This window comes from Orbicella faveolata, unplaced genomic scaffold (genome assembly GCF_042242905.1).
Source record: "Orbicella faveolata isolate gen_17 unplaced genomic scaffold, um_ofav_v1 contig_1, whole genome shotgun sequence".
In the NCBI taxonomy this organism is placed as follows: Eukaryota; Metazoa; Cnidaria; class Anthozoa; order Scleractinia; family Merulinidae; genus Orbicella; species Orbicella faveolata.
Window position 1 is genome coordinate 3,140,382 of NW_028301536.1, and position 18,489 is coordinate 3,158,870.

Here is an 18,489-nt window from a genome sequence, read left to right on the forward strand (position 1 = left end):
ACACTTAATGACTGACCCCACCGAAAACAGTGAGTTTTGTTTACCACAAATGTTAAAACCATTGACTAAACTATTATCATGTTTGCACAATAAGAAAATACTTATATCACAGTTTATTGTGACAGAAATTGGGCTTGGTTCAAGGAAATGCAGTTTCATTCAATTCGCAAGTCAAAACGTCAAACGTACCCAGTTATTATAGTCGTAAAAATGAATTTCGAACGGATTTAGAGATAAAGGAGGCTGACGTCTGGTTAAAAAAAAAAAAAAAAGGCCAAAACAATTGTGGCACGCCGAGCAGTTTTAAAAAACAATACGATGGCTGCATGGATAGGCAAATGTAGCAGGTATGGCCAGATGGTCTTATGATCAGTGTCTCGTTAAATGCATGCATGTGATTGAGAGTACAGCAGATGTTTTAAAAGGCGGAACAAAAGGCGTTTGAAAGACCACTCGATCCAAGAAAATATAACAACTCTTAAACGAATTTCAACCTTGTGGATTACTTAAGAAAGAAGCCAATGCAATGCTCGTACTCTTTATTGATACGACGGCTAGGGAATTCTGACCTTGTAAATAGGATGCAACCGATTTTAAATTCATAACTTGGGACTTATAATGCACGTTTGTGAGGCCTTATCAGGACCTTTCGGGATGCGGGATATTTGGGTAAGAAATAAACGGGATATAGGATATTTTAGGGAACAAATTAACGGGATATGGGAAATTAAGATCAGATAAAACCAGATATCGAGAGAGATAAAACGTAGATATTTGTATCTGGACTTCTAGTCGGAATACAGGCATTTAGGCTAAAAATTAACGGGATGTGGGATAATCAGATGGCATAAATAAAATTCACGTTAATTCGCATTTCCGAAAAAATGCCTTTTAAAGATGCGATAATTTAAGTTTTTTTTTTCATACTTTTCCTCTCGATCCGATCCGATCCAAACAAGAAATCACCATTAAAAATTTTTCACGTGTCGGGTAAAAATCCAACGACCTTTCGTCCGTACAATTTGAACGAACAAGACCTATCACAAAAACCCCTTTGTTTAACCTGAAGAGGCGTTTCTCATAGTCTGCATACATGTTCTTCGCTTGAGGTTGCCTAGGAAAATAAATCTTTCAACTTCTACGACATTGAAAAAACGCTTGATCGATGTGTTATCATATCTCACTAGGTCAGCCCTACCGGGTTTCTGTACCGTTGTTTAATTGAACTTTTATTAATGCATGCACGAGGGAAGCCCCCTGCATTGTTAGATTAGCAGGTGTCGACACAATAAAACACCTTTCTCTCGCGGACTAATTGTCTGTTAAAAAGGCGAGCTGTTTTCATTGTTCTTCAAGAAGAAATTTAAGCGATTGGGGACTGAAGTTTCGATCTTAAACCTGATCCAGCCTTGAAAACTATTGATGCTACTTCTACCAGCAATTCCCCAAAATGGATTCACATAATTGCCGTGTCGATTATTAAGAGAATTTGATAATCACATAAGACCGTTTTCGCTCTGCACTCCTTTTTTTTGGCCACCCGTTTGCTTGACTCCCGTATTGTCCGAGTGAAAAAAGATAAAATCAAGATATTATTGGAAGTTTATTTTGTTAGCCGTAACGACAAATTTCTGCAGTCACCAACTGTAGCAGCAATTTCAGAATCGCTCTTTGAGAACGTAAACGTAAATTAAATAACAGTCGAAAATTTAATTTCTGGCTTGTACGTAGTTGCGGCCAATTTCTCCAGCGTTTGAGTTCCGCAATGTTTTTGTTTTGTTTTGTTTTGTTTTGTTTTTTGTTTTTTTCGTGTTTTCTTTTGTAACGAGGTTTTCTGAATAGTTGGACCTCCTCTTTCCCGAAAACGGGAGTTAATTGGTCATAACATATCCAATTAAAAGTAATTTATTCCAAATAAGAAATTAAAGAATTAGCTCAGCACATTTCGGTCATCACTTTGTCGATACGCACGTCGTGAGCAGTTTGATATAAGAAGTTAAAATGCAGCCGTACAATGCAGAGCATCACTTCAGCTATTTCCAGTGTTGCTGTCATCCTAGGTCTACACCTTCCTTGAGTTATCCACAAACTTACGAACCTCAGTTCCAAACACAACTGCAGGTGAAGAAGCCATTTAAATCACCCTTCTCCATCGAGTCTCTTCTCGGAGGTGAGACAAGCCACGAATTGGCCGCCTTTAGCAGCCCTTCTACCAAGCAAGACACCTCGACATCCATTGCCAATAAACTAAAGGCGCTTGAGGAACGAAGACGAAGCAACAGTACCTCTGTGCCATACAGCTCGCGAGAGAAAACAACGGCAAGGACTTCCACAGAAATGCAGACATCGCACGGTGGTGAGTCAAGTAAGTTGATTGATCTTTTTTTTTGGAATGACATAACTTCTTTCTGCAAGCAGGACTATATATCAGTCATTTATTTTTAAAAAAAAAATTGTTTTATCCCTTCATTATAAGTGGCAGACTGTAGATTTGTATTCGAAGGAATTTTACAAAGCGGTCTATTTGCTTTATTTTTCGCTATATTTACGAATCCCAGATTATGTACACGTTACTTTGCAAATATTTTCGTCAATCAAATATCTTAACAGAGAAAAAAATTACACGCCTAGTTATCTTGGAGAGAGCATTTCTACTCACCTCCAAGGAAATTAAAAGGAATTAGTTGAATATTATCTCTAACCGTACATAACGTGGACATTACTGGAAATGAAGTAGTACTTTTCACAACAAATTTGGCAAATTGACAGACCATTTTAAGTAACACTACATGTTTACTTTGTCAAATCACGCTTCGTATTTACACCACTTTGTTATAAATAAGGAACTAACAATGAAAAGGAAGCTCAATGATGTAGCTATCAAAATCATGGTTTTTCCGGCGGGAAATTACTGGGTGACGCAGAAGAAAAGAAGGGACTATTTCACTTAATAACCATAGAACAAAAAAAAATACACGACTAACTGTCAGGCGAGCATTTATGCTATTCACAATTGAGCGAAAGTTGAAATTGCCAGAATGAAATAAAAGGAAGAGCTTCGTTCGAACTCCCTGAGAAATGTTTGCGAGTTCAGACACGAAATACACGGATTCGTAGACGATCACGAGTTACTTGAACTCATGTGAAAAACAGGTGGCGGTTTTTTTTTTTCTCATACAGACACGGTACATAGAAAGTTACCTGCTTAAGTGGACCGAGTCCAAACAATTCAAGAAAATGGGCTAACGGGCGGACACCAACGCCTTCTTACAGTTGTTTATACACCGAAAGCTGAGGCTATCACACCACGCAATAACCAAATAACAGTCGGTTAGCATTGATTTTACTAAAACCAATTTAATTTATTGACATGTAACAGATCATTTAGCTCTCAAAAATGACAATAGCTTAAACAAATATCTTAAGACACAAAGCGGCGTTTCTTTCCAACAGAAAAGCACTGTTTCACTGTAAGAACAAATAGAAACTGACCGCAGTTTTGTCCTGAAGTGTTTAGGAATCAGTATAATTGAGGAGAACGTGGACTTTATTGTTTTTATTGGTGATCCGGTTTACAAAGTAGAAGTCACCTTCATCAGGCCCAGATCACGTTTCTAGAGTTCAAATGTTTATACCATTTTCGAAATTAATCTGGAATTTTGAATCAAAAGACGCACATTGCGGCGTGGCTAGGCAGAGCAAAAATCATTAAAGAGAATCGAAATGTTTTAAACAAATTTGGGTCAATACGAAGATGTTCAATGATGGTAACGGGTGGATTTTAATTTCATATCGTTAATAATAAAGATGACAGTGTTTTTGTGTCTTTCTCGGTCATATCTTTATTGGCTAGTACACGAGCAAGTGAAAACACATTTTATTAGTCTTATCAGCCGCGGGCAACAAAATAATGACATTCCAAATTTTCTTCTGTTCCTCCCCTGACAACACTTGAGTAAAACAATTTCTTACAAAGAGATCGTGCTTACCGCGTGTAACGATGCACTCTTCCTTTTTTATAAGAATATGTTTTATAAGAATATAAAGGCTGAAATTTGCGAAATTTTAAGGGTGTTTTAAGAATAACTCTTTGGCTGAGATTTTGAAAAGAATGTACTAATTTTGTGTGTTAAAATTTTGTAAATACGATACAATTATATGATTTTAACTAAACCGTATAAAATTTTCCTTTCTCTAAACGGCAAGACTAGCCAAAAAGCAACAAAAGCAGCACTAGCCGTATGTTCGATGATAATTATAACATTTCTGCAAGAAGTTATATCAGGCTATAATGGCTGCAAAATTACTTTAACGCTATCCATGCAGCCACCAAATACAACCGAAAACAGAAATTTCATACGCTATAGTCTAAGAATATTCACAAGAATATTTTTGGCCTAAAATCTACAGAAAAATAAGAATATTCAGCCACGGCAGGAAAAACAATATTATCATTTAAAAGAAGAGCGTTCTTTATCCGATGTATATATTTTCTGAATGAATGTATTATAAAATATCCCAACTCCATTGAAAATACGTGCCTTTGTTGTTAGAAACAATTTCTGTCTTAATAAAAACTAGGAACGGACAGCTAAACATATGGGAATTTTGTTTTCATTTTCTGTTGCGTGGCAAGTCCACTCGGTAAAGATAAAATTATTCTAGCAGTTGTACATATTTCCGAACTTGCAAGGTGTTAAAAATTTCAGCCAAGTTTGTGTTTTGGTCTAGCTAATTCAGTGTTCTCTAATTTCTTACCTCACCATGCTTTTCCTATATCCACTCAAATCAACAATGTTCAAAAGAGCCGTTATCATCATTGTCTATTGTGACTTTTAACTGATTTCTTTGCCGCGGTGTACTATGTGTTACTAATCGGTTAATTCTTTTGAAAGATCCAAGTTCGTTACCTTACAAACATTAAAAGGCATCGCTAAACCCCTCGAAATTAATTATTTCGAGGAACAGAGACACCGGATTTATATTAATTCCGTTAATCTGTTTCTTGCCAGGCCTCGCTATCGTGAATTGGTAAAACAATAATTTCTTTTTTTTTTTACAACGTTAGCCATTGGGCAAAATTTTTCTACGACAATTTCAAAAGAACTGTTTTTAAAGAGGCAAACAAAACGAAATTATTGAGTTTGTGCAATGTTAAATGACGGAAAATGGCCGCATATTTTGGCAGACGAATGATGCGTCCCAGAATTACAGTTGAACAGACTAATGCTAAATCTGTTAAGGTAATTTCAAGACGGTGGCACCAACATTTTCAATTTTCCACCAGTGGGTGGTATCTTTTCATTTCGCTGCCCTATTGGATTTTCCAACTTAACTCGGAAAGAGCCGGTGAACAATTGAGCAAAATTGTCGTCTGTTTCGAAAGTCTCATATTTAATTTATTAGTTAAACAATTGGTCATTTGAGAGTGACAGAGCTTATTTTCTATTCATCCTCCAGACCAACCAAGTCGTTAGGCTCGTCTTCACATATTATTAAAATATCTCCCAAATACATCATGTGTCTTTTATGAGACTTGCGAATGGCTGAAAATGTCACTTTATAGATATACTATTTGTCAAATTTGTATCTCTTATCAGGATAATTCGAGGCTAGAGCTGACTCTTTCTAATTATTTTTCTAGATGACAAGCCCGTGGACCCTGTTCCAAAGGAAAACCCTAGCTTTGTGTGTAATCATTTCAAGCATAAGCGACCCCGCACCATGTTCACCTTAACTCAGCTGCAGAGGATGGAGCGGGAATTTATGCGCCGCCAGTACATCACGGGTAGTCAGCGGGTGCAGTTAGCCGAGGAACTCCAGCTGAGTGAGACTCAGGTCCGCGTTTGGTTCCAGAACAGGCGAATAAAATGGCGTAAAGAAATGATTAAAAGGCAGCTGTTTAATGGATATTAAGTTACAAACAAGAAAAAAACAATGTCACGACCTTATAAGGTTGGAACATTTCACTTTGGAAAAGTCTTCAATAAGCTCTTTTCTTTTGAAAACCCATAGAGCTAGTGTAAAACACATTATAAACAAGTTATCACATTTGTAAGGAAGCTACCCACCATATGTAGAACTGGAAGGTTAGAATGACTCTTTGCAGAATGATAAATAATGCCACATGGAAGAACGGCTTGATCTTTCAATTCAGTTAATTGAACGGCAATACAATAGGAATTAATCCATGGACTTAAAACGTAGAAGTTAGGCACCTCGTGGATTAAGTAAATGATACCGTACGGAAAGTGCCGCTAGCTTAACAGTCTTTATTGACTGGTGATATATTAGGATTTAGATTAGAGCCACTAAGTCTGACTTATAAAGGTTAAACAAACATTTTGTTATGCAGTAGAATAAACGGAGCTGCGAAGAAAGTATTGCTCAATATACATATTCAAGAGAAAATGAGGTGTCTCTTGACATATTTCATTTGAAAAGTCAAATAATAGGGATTCATCGCATTACCTGAAAAGTTAAGAACAACTTTGTGGGCGCGGGCGATAAAAGCACTGCTCCATGGTTCATTTCAGTACTACTGCTCTACTGAGCTTTCACATTACTTGGGCGGTGATAAATGCGAGATTAATTTAAGTACCGTCTGAGTCACTCTGTAACTGATTCTTTTAAGTAATTGTCAATGCGTTATGCTAGACAATGTGAAGGGCCCCTCTGCTATTAAGTTGGTGTGTCATCATCCAATGATTCTATTGACGATTTTGCTTTATCTGATGGTAACAGACGATTCCTCCCCACCCCTTACTCGTCAGTCCTCGAATTAGTTGACTCAAGAAAAGGAAACAAACTCAGCGACTTTGTCAAATTCTGCCAAACGTCTAACTAATAAACCCTGACTGATTAAAATACGACCCAGACAACGCAATCTGTGAGGTAAAGATAAACAAACGGTGAATTTTTTATTTTTTATTTTTTATTTCTACAAGGGCCTGTTCAATGAAGAAACTCTCAAACATAAAAGTAACGAATTCCAGAAAATCTTACCAGCTTTAGAAGGTTGACCACCTTGAAATAATATCTTTTAATCGAAATTCATTTTAACTTAAGGGATGGTGAATACTTTCTTCAAGTTCAATCTTCCAAAGGTGTGCTTTGCACATGTGAGTGTTTTCTACGCAGCACATAGAACACCTCTAAATACCAATATCTTACTCATATTCCTGTCTTCAACAGAGAGGATTTTGTTTTAGATTTTTGTCATTTTCTTAAGATGTTCAGTAAAACTATAGTTGAATAAGTTTACCATCAGAGTAATGACACCCCTGTAACCAAGTACTACCTTTGAATTGGAGCCAGTTACTGATTGCACTACTACGCGATTTCACTTCTACACTTTTTCCTTTTTCCAAAATACAAGTACGGCCTGAGTAACGGCAATGGAATGTATGTTCTGATTGGGCGTTTCAAAGGCGCGAAAACTCCTAGCCGGACGGTCAAAAAAAATAAAAATATACGGGGACTTCGCCTCTTGCGCAATGAGTGTTTGTCAAAGGAGGTCTGGTAACGAGGTAATGCTTGCTCTTTTCCAGTCTTCCGAGAGCTCTCATGGAATCCAAAATGGCGGCGAAACGGGAAAAAGTTTCCCGCAACTGTGGACGCTTAACATTCTTTTCCTCGTTGATGGAGTCATGAAAAGAAAATGGTTCTACTTTCAAAGCACCTAAGTCGTTGTACTGGAGGTATCTTATCTTTGCGCACAGGAATCGACGACCAGAAACTCAATGGAACGTTTGAAAGTGTTGCTGTTCACTTTACGTTCTCTAACGTTCAACTCGGTAACTTCGCGAGCAGCTGCTCTTGACACGATATTTGAACCTGTGTTTTGGATAGTTGATCACTTTGTTAGGATCCTTGGACCGGTGAGCAGTTCTTAATGAAACAGATGACGTATACGTATTGATCAACAATTTCATTTTATATAAGAACTGATTGATATAGTGGCTCTGGGGGTAGGGGTGGGGTGGATAGAGGCTAAGGGATTGGGATGGGGGGCTTAGTGAATCTCCAATTCACACTTGATTATGGGTGCCAAATATCTACACACCATGCTACACACTCTGTACATATAGACAGTCTTTGTGATTGATGTTTTTCTATCTTCTCATAACCTGTCTGCTTGCTATTGTCTTGATATTGAAAGGAGAATGTTAATGTTCATCACTCTCTTGGGAGTTGTAAACATTTTTAAGTTTGATATCCTAAACCAGTTTATAAGTGAGGACGGCATAGTCGAGCATAACTATAATATTATTGCAATCGTCGCTGTTGGTCTTTCAAACAAGAGACTCAACACCTTGTAATATTTACAATACATATACGTACATTACTTACAATACTAATACAACTACTTACTCTACTTACAGTATTACATCTACTTACACTTCATTATTTTATACCGATTTCTACATGTACCTACAGATTACCCAAAAGTTACATTACAGTCACCGTTGCCTATTGTTGACTTGTCTATAACTGTCTCTTGTAAAGACAAATTATTTCATTCATCGAAAGAGAAGTGCGAGAGGTAATGTCTGCATCTCCGCATGAAGGCACTAGGGGTATTTCTACTCCCCTTTGGATGGGATGCTAGTCCATCGCAGGGCTATCCCCAGCGTTAAATCAATAGCTAATGCACTGTCCTTTCCATGCATTCCTCATAAGCATTGTTGCTATGTTGTATGTTTTGAACAGGCTTTTGTTCTTCTTGTGATTGGCCTGACAGCATCAGTGGTGGTTATTTATTATGCCTTCCTGTTGCCCGTAATTCTGGAATACAGCACCCCGTGGGTAGTACTTCATCTGGTAACAGCTCATTGGCTTCTTATCAATATTGTCTTCCATTATTTCAAAGTTGTCTTCACGTCTCCAGGAAGAGCACCCCAGGTAACCTAAAGTCTATGTAGCAACTTAAGCAATAGCTTAAGTTGCTATTTAAGTACGCAGATTTGTATCCCCATAATTGTATTCATTTATGGTAAATTTCAATAATTGTACCTGCAGCAGGATACAAATCTAGATGACTTGAAAAGTGGGAAATCTCACCTTTGCAAGAAATGTAAGTGCACATGTATATAAGAAATATGATTTAGCCTGTCCATAAACTTTCATTTCTTGCTATGAGTTATGTTTTTTGAAGAGTGTGAGCAATGCAAGAGCAAGAGCAGCCATGAAAGGGGTGCAAAAAATTAAGCAACTGTGAACTTCTTTGGAAAAAACAGACTTTTTTTAGCCCCCTCCCCTATGTTAACACCTTGTCATTATCACCTCCACCCTTGCTCCCCAAATTAAATGGAGCAAGTTACATATGAAAGGATCAAAATACAAAACAATCAGCACTGGTGATACTACCACTGATACTCAGAAAACAAACAGAAGAAGAAGCTTTCTTACCAGATGGTATATTATTTATAGAATACAAACATGTACTTAAGTGGATATAACATGTAAGTGTGTATTTTAAAAAAAACAAACTCAATCAACTTAATCAATTAGAAGGTAAAAATGTATTGGCATTGGTTGACCACTTTTGATAATGTAGAACCATTTGTTTGATTAACGTGTCACCATATGTTGTGAACTGAAATGTAGGGTATCAAAATCGTGACAGGGGTTCTCCCTGTAAAGCCCAAAAGGGCTTGTTGAAGGCTCCTGCCTCTTTTGAGTTACTTGTGTTGTACATATACCATCTAATTATGTTGATAATATTCCTGTCGCGAAATAAAGATGATGGATGTTTGAATTCTTCCATGCATTTTTGCTTATGTTAGTACCTCTTCAAATATGATATATAAGGCATAAAAATTCATGTAGATGTTCATACTTGTACAGTCATGTAATATACAAGATAGCTTGCAGGACACCTGAATTTACATGTATGTACATTTTCATGTAGCCATCAGTTTTAATTTGCTGACTCTTTGAACTGATTTTAGGCATTCAAATTAAACCTGCAAGATCTCACCATTGCTCAATATGCAAAAGGTGAGGGACATCTCAGTAACCATTTACACAGTGATAAATGACTAGAATAGTCCCTTTTAGGTTATACATTTTAGGGGTTAAGAATGCAGTTTTGGTACCTGTTAGGGTGGTCAGCCCCAAAAGGTCCACAGCGGGAGCTTTTGCAGTACCTTTTAGGGTGTTGAGCTGAAGAACTATGAAAGGAGATAATGTGTTGTTTTAGAATTGGTACCTCTTTAAAGAGGTGGAAAAACATTTCAAGCCACACCCATAAAACAATATCTTGGTACCTCTTAGGGGATCTTTTCAAAATATCGAGCACCCCCCTGTCCTTTTTATATGGGCCCCCCCCCCCCCTCAGGGCCTCAGGTTGATTTCTGTTGTGGTCTGAGTGATGATTAATTTTACTTGTAGCTAAAAAAAAAAAATTAAAACAGTTAGTCATGATTGTCCAGGAATAAATAATATGTAAATTGCTTGGTTGATGGAACTCTCTCCAAACCTTTACTTCAGGTGTGTGTATTATTAATAACTTCCTTTTCGTATCCACCTCTTATTCACTGAAGCTAGGAACATCTGGAGAGGGTACATGTTGTTTGGAAATGGCACATAATTTAAAGTTCTAATAGTTTGACAAGATTTGTATCAAATTAAAATTAGATTTACACATAGAGAACAGTAACAACATGAGTGTGCAATTGTACGTCACATATCTTTAATTTACATAATACAATTGAATTTAATTGAACGTTGTACTTTTCCTGTCAAGGTGTGTTTTAAAGATGGATCACCATTGTCGTATCCTTTATGTATTAACTGAACTAGACAATTACTGTGAAACTGCTGTTAAGCAGACCCCATATTAAGCAGCCACCCTCTATTAAGTGCACACCAGTTTGATCAGTCCCAAAATTTTCTTCCCACATTTACTGTAAAATAAACCTGCATTCAGCGGAAACCTTTGTTACGTGGACATGGACACCAATATTAAGCCATTTTGTTGCACAAAACCTGCAATGAGCAGGCATTACAGAGCTTTTTACTTCTAAAAGCTCAGCTCAGACTCCTTTAACATTGTTTAGCAATGTCATTTTAAAACTTAATCTAGACTTAATTTTCAGTCTAGATTATTCTGACCAGATTGATGCACTGACTGACTGGACATTGTGCTATGAGCAGTCTTACACTGACTGTGCTACACTGTGTTATAAAAGGGTTGATAATTAACCATTAGAATATTACACAATATGTTAGAGCCTACTTAGAGCAGACACCCTGTATTAGGCGGCCATCGGTGAGTTTCCCAAGGGTGTCCACTTAATACAGGTTTCACTGTATGAAAAATTTGGCTGCTAAGGATTTAAAAGTTTTATTGATGCTTACTGAAGAATTATGTGAGAAAATTCATGGTCCTGACTCCCTAGTAGCACTTTTCTTCTTGGCTAGTAGAACAGAACTTCCATACATATGTACGTACTATAGCATTGTCATTTTTTGGAGTTATTGTAGCAGGCCAGGGATGGATTTGTTGTTAGTCAGGATTAGTGAATGTCAACTGGTGTAAAGTTTGCAGCAAATAATTTACAGAAAACTAAAATAGCAGGCGGCTGGTAAGTATTGACAGGGCTAATATGTTGCACTTGACATAATTATTTATAAATGAATGTTTTGTGAGCGGCATCATAAAATATTTTGGTTCATGTAGCTAGTGAATTGGTGTGTAGGTAAAATGTTGACTAGGCTTACATATCTAGAGATACGTTATTTTTAATTAACAATCAAGCAGTGGCTACCAAAAAGGTGATTTTAAAACTTTGTATATGTACTTCCAAAAAAAAACTGAAAGCACAGTTGACGAGCATGCCTTATCAGCTGGTCATCTCAATTCTGATTAAGATCTCCGAATGGGCTGACAAATGACTGGTAACTATGAATCCTGTTAAATCTCTCGACTTACTGAAGAACACGACAGTCTGTCCCATGAGTCCAGCAATTCACTCACTAGGCCACTGTCTACTACATATATTGACATTCTACTAGGGGTCTATAGTCAGTTAGATCCAATTTAAGTTGTCACAATATATTGAAACGAAGACTTCAGTCCATCTACTCATTGGTCTTTGAATGTTCATTGGTGCCATTCAAAGACCAATTTGTTAATGGACTAAGCTTGATTTGTCCTTCATGTATACCTATGTTATTGTGTACATAATGTAACTACTGAACAGTATTTTTTAATGAAATACATGTATTATTGAAAAGTTTAATTTATATTAGTGGTTTCCTTGACCTTATTTACGCTGTAACAGCATGGATAAATAACTGTGTTGGTCATTTCAATCACAGATATTTTATATCATTCTGTATATTCATGTGCCTTGGTACAATTTATGTTACCATTAGTTCCAGACATATTTTCATCAAACACTTCTTTCATGACTGGGTAAGATTCGTTAGAATATTTAATTACTCATCTTGACACTATAGATTGAATTTGGTCGTGAAAAACAACATTTGAAATGTTACATCTTCAGGGACAATTAAATCCTGATCAGCATTTCCTAGGACACACTGTGCAGATAGCAGTCTGATCAAGAGAAAGTTAGCAGGGGTTTCATTAATGTTTTCAACAGGAAGGCAAAATGGTTTTCACAGGCGGGCAAACATTTTGTCATGAACAGATTGTCTTTTTTTAGAAAAACGTTCCCGAAGATGGTCAGACCAGGTGGGCAAAATCATCCTCATAGGCGGTTAATTTGCCAGGTGCCCAGGCGCTAATGAAACCACTGAGTTACTGCAGTAGTGGCTGTAAATTATCAGACTTGTGAGAAATGTTCCATCTTGCATATTATTTTTTCATTTTTTCAAACAGAATTTCACATTCCAGCCAAGTGCTAATAGTACCGAGGGACAAAATGCCTCTGTTTTAATCTCCAAAGTTAGAGTGAGTGAATGGCAAATGTAAGCTATGTACAAGTGAACTACACGTACATGTATTAAATAACCTCCCTTAAAAATATACCTTTAAAAATGTGAATCTTATTTCTTAAATGACAGACTGATCAAACACAATGAATCACAAATTTTCAGCAAGAGACTAATGACAGAAAAATCATTTGTTTACTGACTTGCATGGTAGATACAGTGGAACCCCACCTTACAATCACCTTGATAATACGGTCATCTCATTATTACAACCACTTTTTTCGTCCTTTTGGCAAAATGCCCATGGATACATTTTCTTATAAGAAAACCCTGTTAATGCAGCTACTCCATTTTTTTGTTTTGTTTTGTTTTTGTTTTTGTTTCTGTTTTTTATTATATTTATTATATTTATTTATTTTTTTGCAGCTACCCCCCTATTAATGGGGTAGCTGGGGGGGGGGGTGGGGGCAGCTACCCCATTAATACGGCCAACAGCCACATTTCAAAATCCTGACCTGTATAATCCTTAATTTTACCCCATTAATTTTTTATACAGTCACTTGAACCAGTTATGTTCATCTTTTCAATTGTTAATATTTCGTACACTGATTTTTTTAAAATTATGTCATTCTTCATTCCGGATGCTTATTAAAGAACAGTTGTTTAGAAGTGGAATTGTGATCTTTCTCATGCCCCATTAATTGGTGGCCATATAAACTGGGTCCCACTGTACAAGTACATTCTGTTAGTAGCCATATAACCTTAAAGGGGCTCAGTCACAATTTGCGCATATTGAAAAGTTTAGCCTCATTTTTTTCAAATTTGTCGTTTGTAATCCGTGTTAATCTTTAATCTTCCATCCTCAGCCACCCTTGTTCCTTTATGCTTTGTCATTATGTCTTTGGTGTTTTTCTATCTTATTAAACTGTTATTTTCAGGTTTCCTACCATTTTAAGGTAATTTTGTATGTGGCCAAAATAACTCAAAATACCGTGACTGAGCTCCTTTTACAAACCATCAACCTTATCAGCTTCTACATACACCCCTTAAATTTATAACAGGCCTGGCAAACAATCATAGTTGCAAATTAATTGAGGCTGATAACAATGCTTGTCACTGCAAAGTCGGTAATTTTTCTGGAATTAATAGCAATAATATGAAATAATTTTGTTTCAGATAAGAAATTATTACCATAGAGGGGACAGTGCTTCGGAGTCTGAACACAATGGCATTATATATGTTTTCATGTTGTGCTCTGCTGTTACACTGGCTCTCGGGATATTGACTGGCTGGCACTGTAAACTGATAAGCTGTGGGGAGACCTCCATAGAATGGCACATCAATAAGGAAGATGCTAGAAAATTCAAGAAACAAGGTTTGGTAAGAATGCTTTTTAATCCATGTATGGGTATTGAGACTGTGTTGTTTACAAGTAACTAGTTTCACAAACAGCAAAGAAACCTTATATGAGAGATGTTAGGGGACTGTTAGCAAAACACTTGTAGGTGAAATGACTGGTTACCTGACCGTAGTGAATAATGTTTACCTCTAACCCTGCACCGACCCCCCCCCCCCCCTTCCCCTCTGCTGTGTGTGTGTGGGAGGAGAGGCTACTACAGCATTGATTAGCACTTAGTTATTACTTGATGGGTGACATTCAATGTGTATAATCTTTGGCCAGGTGATATAATTAATTACAATTTTATGTTTAACACAAAATACCGTACCCCTTCCCCCACCAAACTTGTTTTCCCCAACCATGAATGGGCCACTATCTACATGTACACTTCACAAATATTGCTATCAATTCAAATGTAACAAATTATATTTAATATTTAAATATTATAATTAATTTATGTAATACGTAATTATTACTGCCAGCAGTGATTTGGGTAAATGTCAGTTCACAAACTGCTGTTTATTAAATTCTTTAAAAACCTTTATACACCTTTATAAACACTGTGAGAACTAAAATAAAATATACAAGTAAATTACAAATTAGATTGCAAAAATAACAAGATATAAATACATTCCACATGCTTTGAAAGTTTCAAAAGTGAAAGGAGAAAACTAAAGATCGATTTACATATAATGATAAAACGATGTCGTGTACAACTTGAGTTTATGTAAAACTCTAAGTCGTCAATTTACAATTCATAAGTGATGAAACTGAGCTTAAGCGAGTAAAGATACAAACCACTTATGCAAACAAACTAAAATGGTGTAAGAAATAATTACCTTGGTGCTCTAGCCTTGATCACCAGAGCAATTGATGATAAACTTGGAGAAACTTGTGTAAACTTACTTTGGGTTAACAGATCTTGTATCGACTGATCTTGCTAACGGAAATATTAATCTTTTATAATGCTAGTTGGGTGTCACAAGGAACAGGAACATCGTTGATCTTGCTCATGTAATCATAATTTTGCAGGTTTTTAAAAATCCATATGACTTTGGGATTTGGAATAACTGGAAAATGTTTTTAGGATTGGTGGAAGGACGGTAAGCTGTAATTTGAAACTATCAAATACATTGAGTGTACAGTACAGTCCTGATTACTTGAAACTCCTAGGAAAATGAAAATAAATTTGGTACAAGGAATCTAGAGTGCAAGAAAAATGAAAATGTATCAGGGTGATAATTTTAAAACAACACTAATTATTAACTGACACTTTCATATAAATTTTAATAGTAATAAAGACGATTGCTTCAAATACCTTCTACTAGAAATCAATTCAGGATTTGAGTAATTTAGAGACAGAAGCCAGTTGGGAATGTGGGCTCAGGAATTTGCCAGGGGGGGGATGACTCTCATACAAAAAGGATGGGTGCTTGTCGTACCTTTTAGGGGTTAAAAAAGCAGGCTATTCATTCTTTTCCCTTCAAATTTCAAGCCACACCCACAAAACAGGATCCTGGTACCTCTACAAATAGCCTCCCATGCAGACACTCGTAGGGCTCGTCACGCGTTCCTTGGAGAAGGAACGCGTGATGAGCCCTAAGAGCGCCTGCGTGGGAGGCTACTCTATAAAGGGATTCTTTTAAAATTTTCTACGAGCACCATGTCCTTTTTAAATGGGAGTCTACTCGCCCCCTCAGGAATTCCCCCCCAAAAAATATTTATTAATAGTGAATAATGATCGGTAAAGTAAGACTTCTTCTCTTGTGTTGTTCTAAACAGAGTAGAACCACGTGCTTGCCCTCTATAATAACACTTTCATGTACAGGAACTTTTGATTTGTTTTTCAGGTCATGGCTATTCATTCTTTTCCCGTCAGTGCACCCCCCTTATGGAGATGGGCTCACATGGCCCCCTCCACCAGTAGATGTGAAAAAGGATAGAGATAGGAAATTACATGTAGTGTGAATAATTATGGAACATAAAGAGCCAACTTGTTTTGTGGAAAGACACAAAGGACAGTCAGGTTACATTATGTATTCAGCCTTTAGAAAAGGACTGGACCAAAAAACAGGACATGTTATAGTGTATTATAAAATTGTTGCTGTCTGTCGCCTTCTGGCAGCAGCCAAAATACTGCTACAGACTAGTTGGAAGTGGCTTATAAAGGCTGGGTACAAAGTTTTAAAGTTGAAGGCTGCTTTTGCAGTTGTTTTTAATAATGAAATGACATAGAAGATATTTGAAATTTTATTGGAAGCCAACAACTTTTGACAGCCTTGCTTGCGGAATTCAGTATTGTTATGATTAACAATTGAATATCATTTGTTTTCTAAAATAATTGCAACACTATTTATTCTAATGCTTAACTCCGTTCTGATAATACAACACATGTATTTTCATGTTATTATTTTTATACCCCTTATTATACTGTCTACCTTCTACACGTATACTTATATATGCAGAATCTTTGCAAGATCTTGCATTGTGATCAGTACTGCGGAATCCAGTAAGATCTTGTACAAGATCCTGTTTATAGCGAACATTAGTTATTTAAAAATAAGTTAATGTTAAATATTACTTTTAATACATTAAATCACTTATAAGTCACGTAATCGGCGCGCGATCACATGGGTATCCAATTACAGGTATCCAATTTGGACTTTTTGTAATGGGATACCTGTAATTGGATACCTACGTGATTCGCACGTTAATTACGCGCGCTTTAATGGCTTCTTTTGTAATGTTTCCTACAGTTTTCAAAACTTATGAAAAGCGCTACACACGTGAACATTCGCTCAAAAGAACTTTATAAAATACATTTTTAACTCCGAAATTTGTTATAGATACGATCAATTAGTAAATGGACCCCGTGTCGTACAATTCAGAGAGAAATCGTGCTCGTAATTTCAAATCGACCTCGCGCTTCGCCCTCGTCCGATTTTGAAATTACTCACGCGATTTCTCCCTGAATTGTACTCAACTCGGTCCAATTACTCTTACTAATAAAAACTATAACAAAATTCTCGAACGTGATTGGCTATCAGCAGCCCGATGTGAGCATTAATTGGACAGTGTACGCGTCATGCTTGTAATTGGACAGTACGCGTCATTTTGCGCGCGCTGTTGCGTTGCATTCTGTTGAGTAATTAAACTGCTGTGTTTTGAAGCATTTATTACGACGTTTAATCGTTCAGCGCTCAATCGATGGTTTGTTCGTTTCTCGAATTTTGTCATAGTTTTGATTAATTGGTAACAGGGCTTCGCGTCGTCCAATTCAGTCTGTAATCATACTCGTGGCATTAGATCAAGAATATCATGTATTTCAAGCTAAGCATTAGACAATTTTGTCTATGTACCTCAATCTGCGCATTGCTTGATATTGTAATGTGAATTTAGGCATTAATTAAAAAATAATAACTAGTATTATAGGTCGGTAGCTATGTCATAACATTTTACAGATGTTTGTCAGCTTCCTGATGTACAAAAAATAATAATATTCATTTACTAGCTGACTTTACTCTATTCAAAGTAAAGGAAACCTCAATAGAAAATTATAGTTTTCTAATTAGGTACAAAAACAGACAAGACGTATCGTAATGATAAACCAGTTATGTCCAGTTGTTACTGAGGAATTATATTAATTAAGGTAGATAATGCATCACTAATTTGAAACAACTCTGAAAAGGCATTAAATGTGTTTCGTCCACACCACGCTAGAGGAATTTAAAATCGCAACAATCACCGGTCATTTTGGATTTCTGTTTGAGGGAAACTAGGGCAGGGAAATCACGTGATTGTCATGAGTACATCATTTTCGAAAAGCTCCGTTTTCAAAATGTTTTCAGTTCACACTAAAACGCAAAGCTGGCGTTTTCAAATTCCTCCGGATTGAAGAGCGTTTTCGAAAAGCTCTGTGTTCGGTCCGAATTAGTGTGGACGTTAGGCCTAATTAACCGTAGAAATAAAGCTGCGTTTTCAAATTTCTGCGGCGTAGTGTGGACGCTATCTAAGACGAATTATCAATTACATTTTAATTAGCTTTCTTTTTCATCTTGGTTGAGTACTCTTTTCACCATTTCAAAATTTGGCAGGCTGGTAATAAATTTTATTTTAGTTGGAGCTCGTTTTTCAGGGAAATTTATCTGAATTTTTTTTCAAATTCCACTCGTCACCATTTGATT

The 18,489-nt window shown here is 36.6% G+C and overlaps 2 protein-coding genes and 1 long non-coding RNA gene across 7 annotated transcripts; 2 read left to right on the top strand and 1 right to left on the bottom strand.

Annotated features, from left to right (window-relative positions):
- Nucleotides 1-1,590: 1,590 nt before the first annotated feature.
- On the bottom strand, nt 1,591-3,589 carry LOC149117731 (uncharacterized). The gene is made up of 2 exons (XR_016206102.1): nt 3,202-3,589; nt 1,591-2,408 (listed from the first exon to the last, which is right to left on the bottom strand). It is a non-coding gene; the product is annotated as an uncharacterized LOC149117731 (long non-coding RNA).
- LOC110052562 (uncharacterized) lies at nt 1,696-6,380 on the top strand. 2 transcript variants are annotated; one of them, XM_020758696.2, is made up of 2 exons: nt 1,696-2,356; nt 5,645-6,380. In XM_020758696.2, the coding sequence occupies exons 1-2, from the start codon at nt 2,002-2,004 to the stop codon at nt 5,914-5,916; spliced, it is 627 nt and encodes a 208-aa protein (XP_020614355.1). In that variant the 5' UTR covers nt 1,696-2,001; the 3' UTR covers nt 5,917-6,380. The 2 variants fall into 2 exon arrangements, with proteins under 2 accessions (XP_020614355.1, XP_020614353.1); XM_020758694.2 differs by having other exon boundaries at nt 1,708-2,365.
- Nucleotides 6,381-7,562: 1,182 nt separating this feature from the next.
- Nucleotides 7,563-18,427, top strand: LOC110052561 (palmitoyltransferase ZDHHC16-like). 4 transcript variants are annotated; one of them, XR_016206097.1, is made up of 10 exons: nt 7,563-7,880; nt 8,713-8,904; nt 9,022-9,076; nt 9,954-10,002; nt 10,751-10,779; nt 12,291-12,424; nt 12,854-12,925; nt 14,083-14,281; nt 15,338-15,408; nt 16,156-16,242. XR_016206097.1 is itself a non-coding variant. In XM_089285077.1 (10 exons), the coding sequence occupies exons 1-10, from the start codon at nt 7,743-7,745 to the stop codon at nt 16,271-16,273; spliced, it is 1,062 nt and encodes a 353-aa protein (XP_089141203.1). In that variant the 5' UTR covers nt 7,563-7,742; the 3' UTR covers nt 16,274-18,427. The 4 variants fall into 4 exon arrangements, 3 of the variants coding, with proteins under 3 accessions (XP_089141203.1, XP_089141206.1, XP_089141209.1); XM_089285077.1 differs by having other exon boundaries at nt 14,083-14,286; nt 16,156-18,427; XM_089285080.1 differs by having other exon boundaries at nt 9,025-9,076; nt 14,083-14,286; nt 16,156-18,427.
- Nucleotides 18,428-18,489: the final 62 nt, after the last annotated feature.

What these genes read in the sequence shown, in the direction of transcription:
- LOC110052562 (XM_020758694.2), top strand. Translation starts at nt 2,002, where the DNA reads ATGCAGCCGTACAATGCAGAGCATCACTTCAGCTATTTCCAGTGTTGC. An exon ending in ATCGCACGGTGGTGAGTCAA is followed by an intron (nt 2,366 to 5,644) that starts GTAAGTTGATTG and finishes TTATTTTTCTAG; the next exon opens with ATGACAAGCCCGTGGACCCT.
- LOC110052561 (XM_089285077.1), top strand. Translation starts at nt 7,743, where the DNA reads ATGGAACGTTTGAAAGTGTTGCTGTTCACTTTACGTTCTCTAACGTTC. An exon ending in CATTGCTCAATATGCAAAAG is followed by an intron (nt 10,003 to 10,750) that starts GTGAGGGACATC and finishes TTTCCTGTCAAG; the next exon opens with GTGTGTTTTAAAGATGGATC. An exon ending in AATTCAAGAAACAAGGTTTG is followed by an intron (nt 14,287 to 15,337) that starts GTAAGAATGCTT and finishes ATAATTTTGCAG; the next exon opens with GTTTTTAAAAATCCATATGA.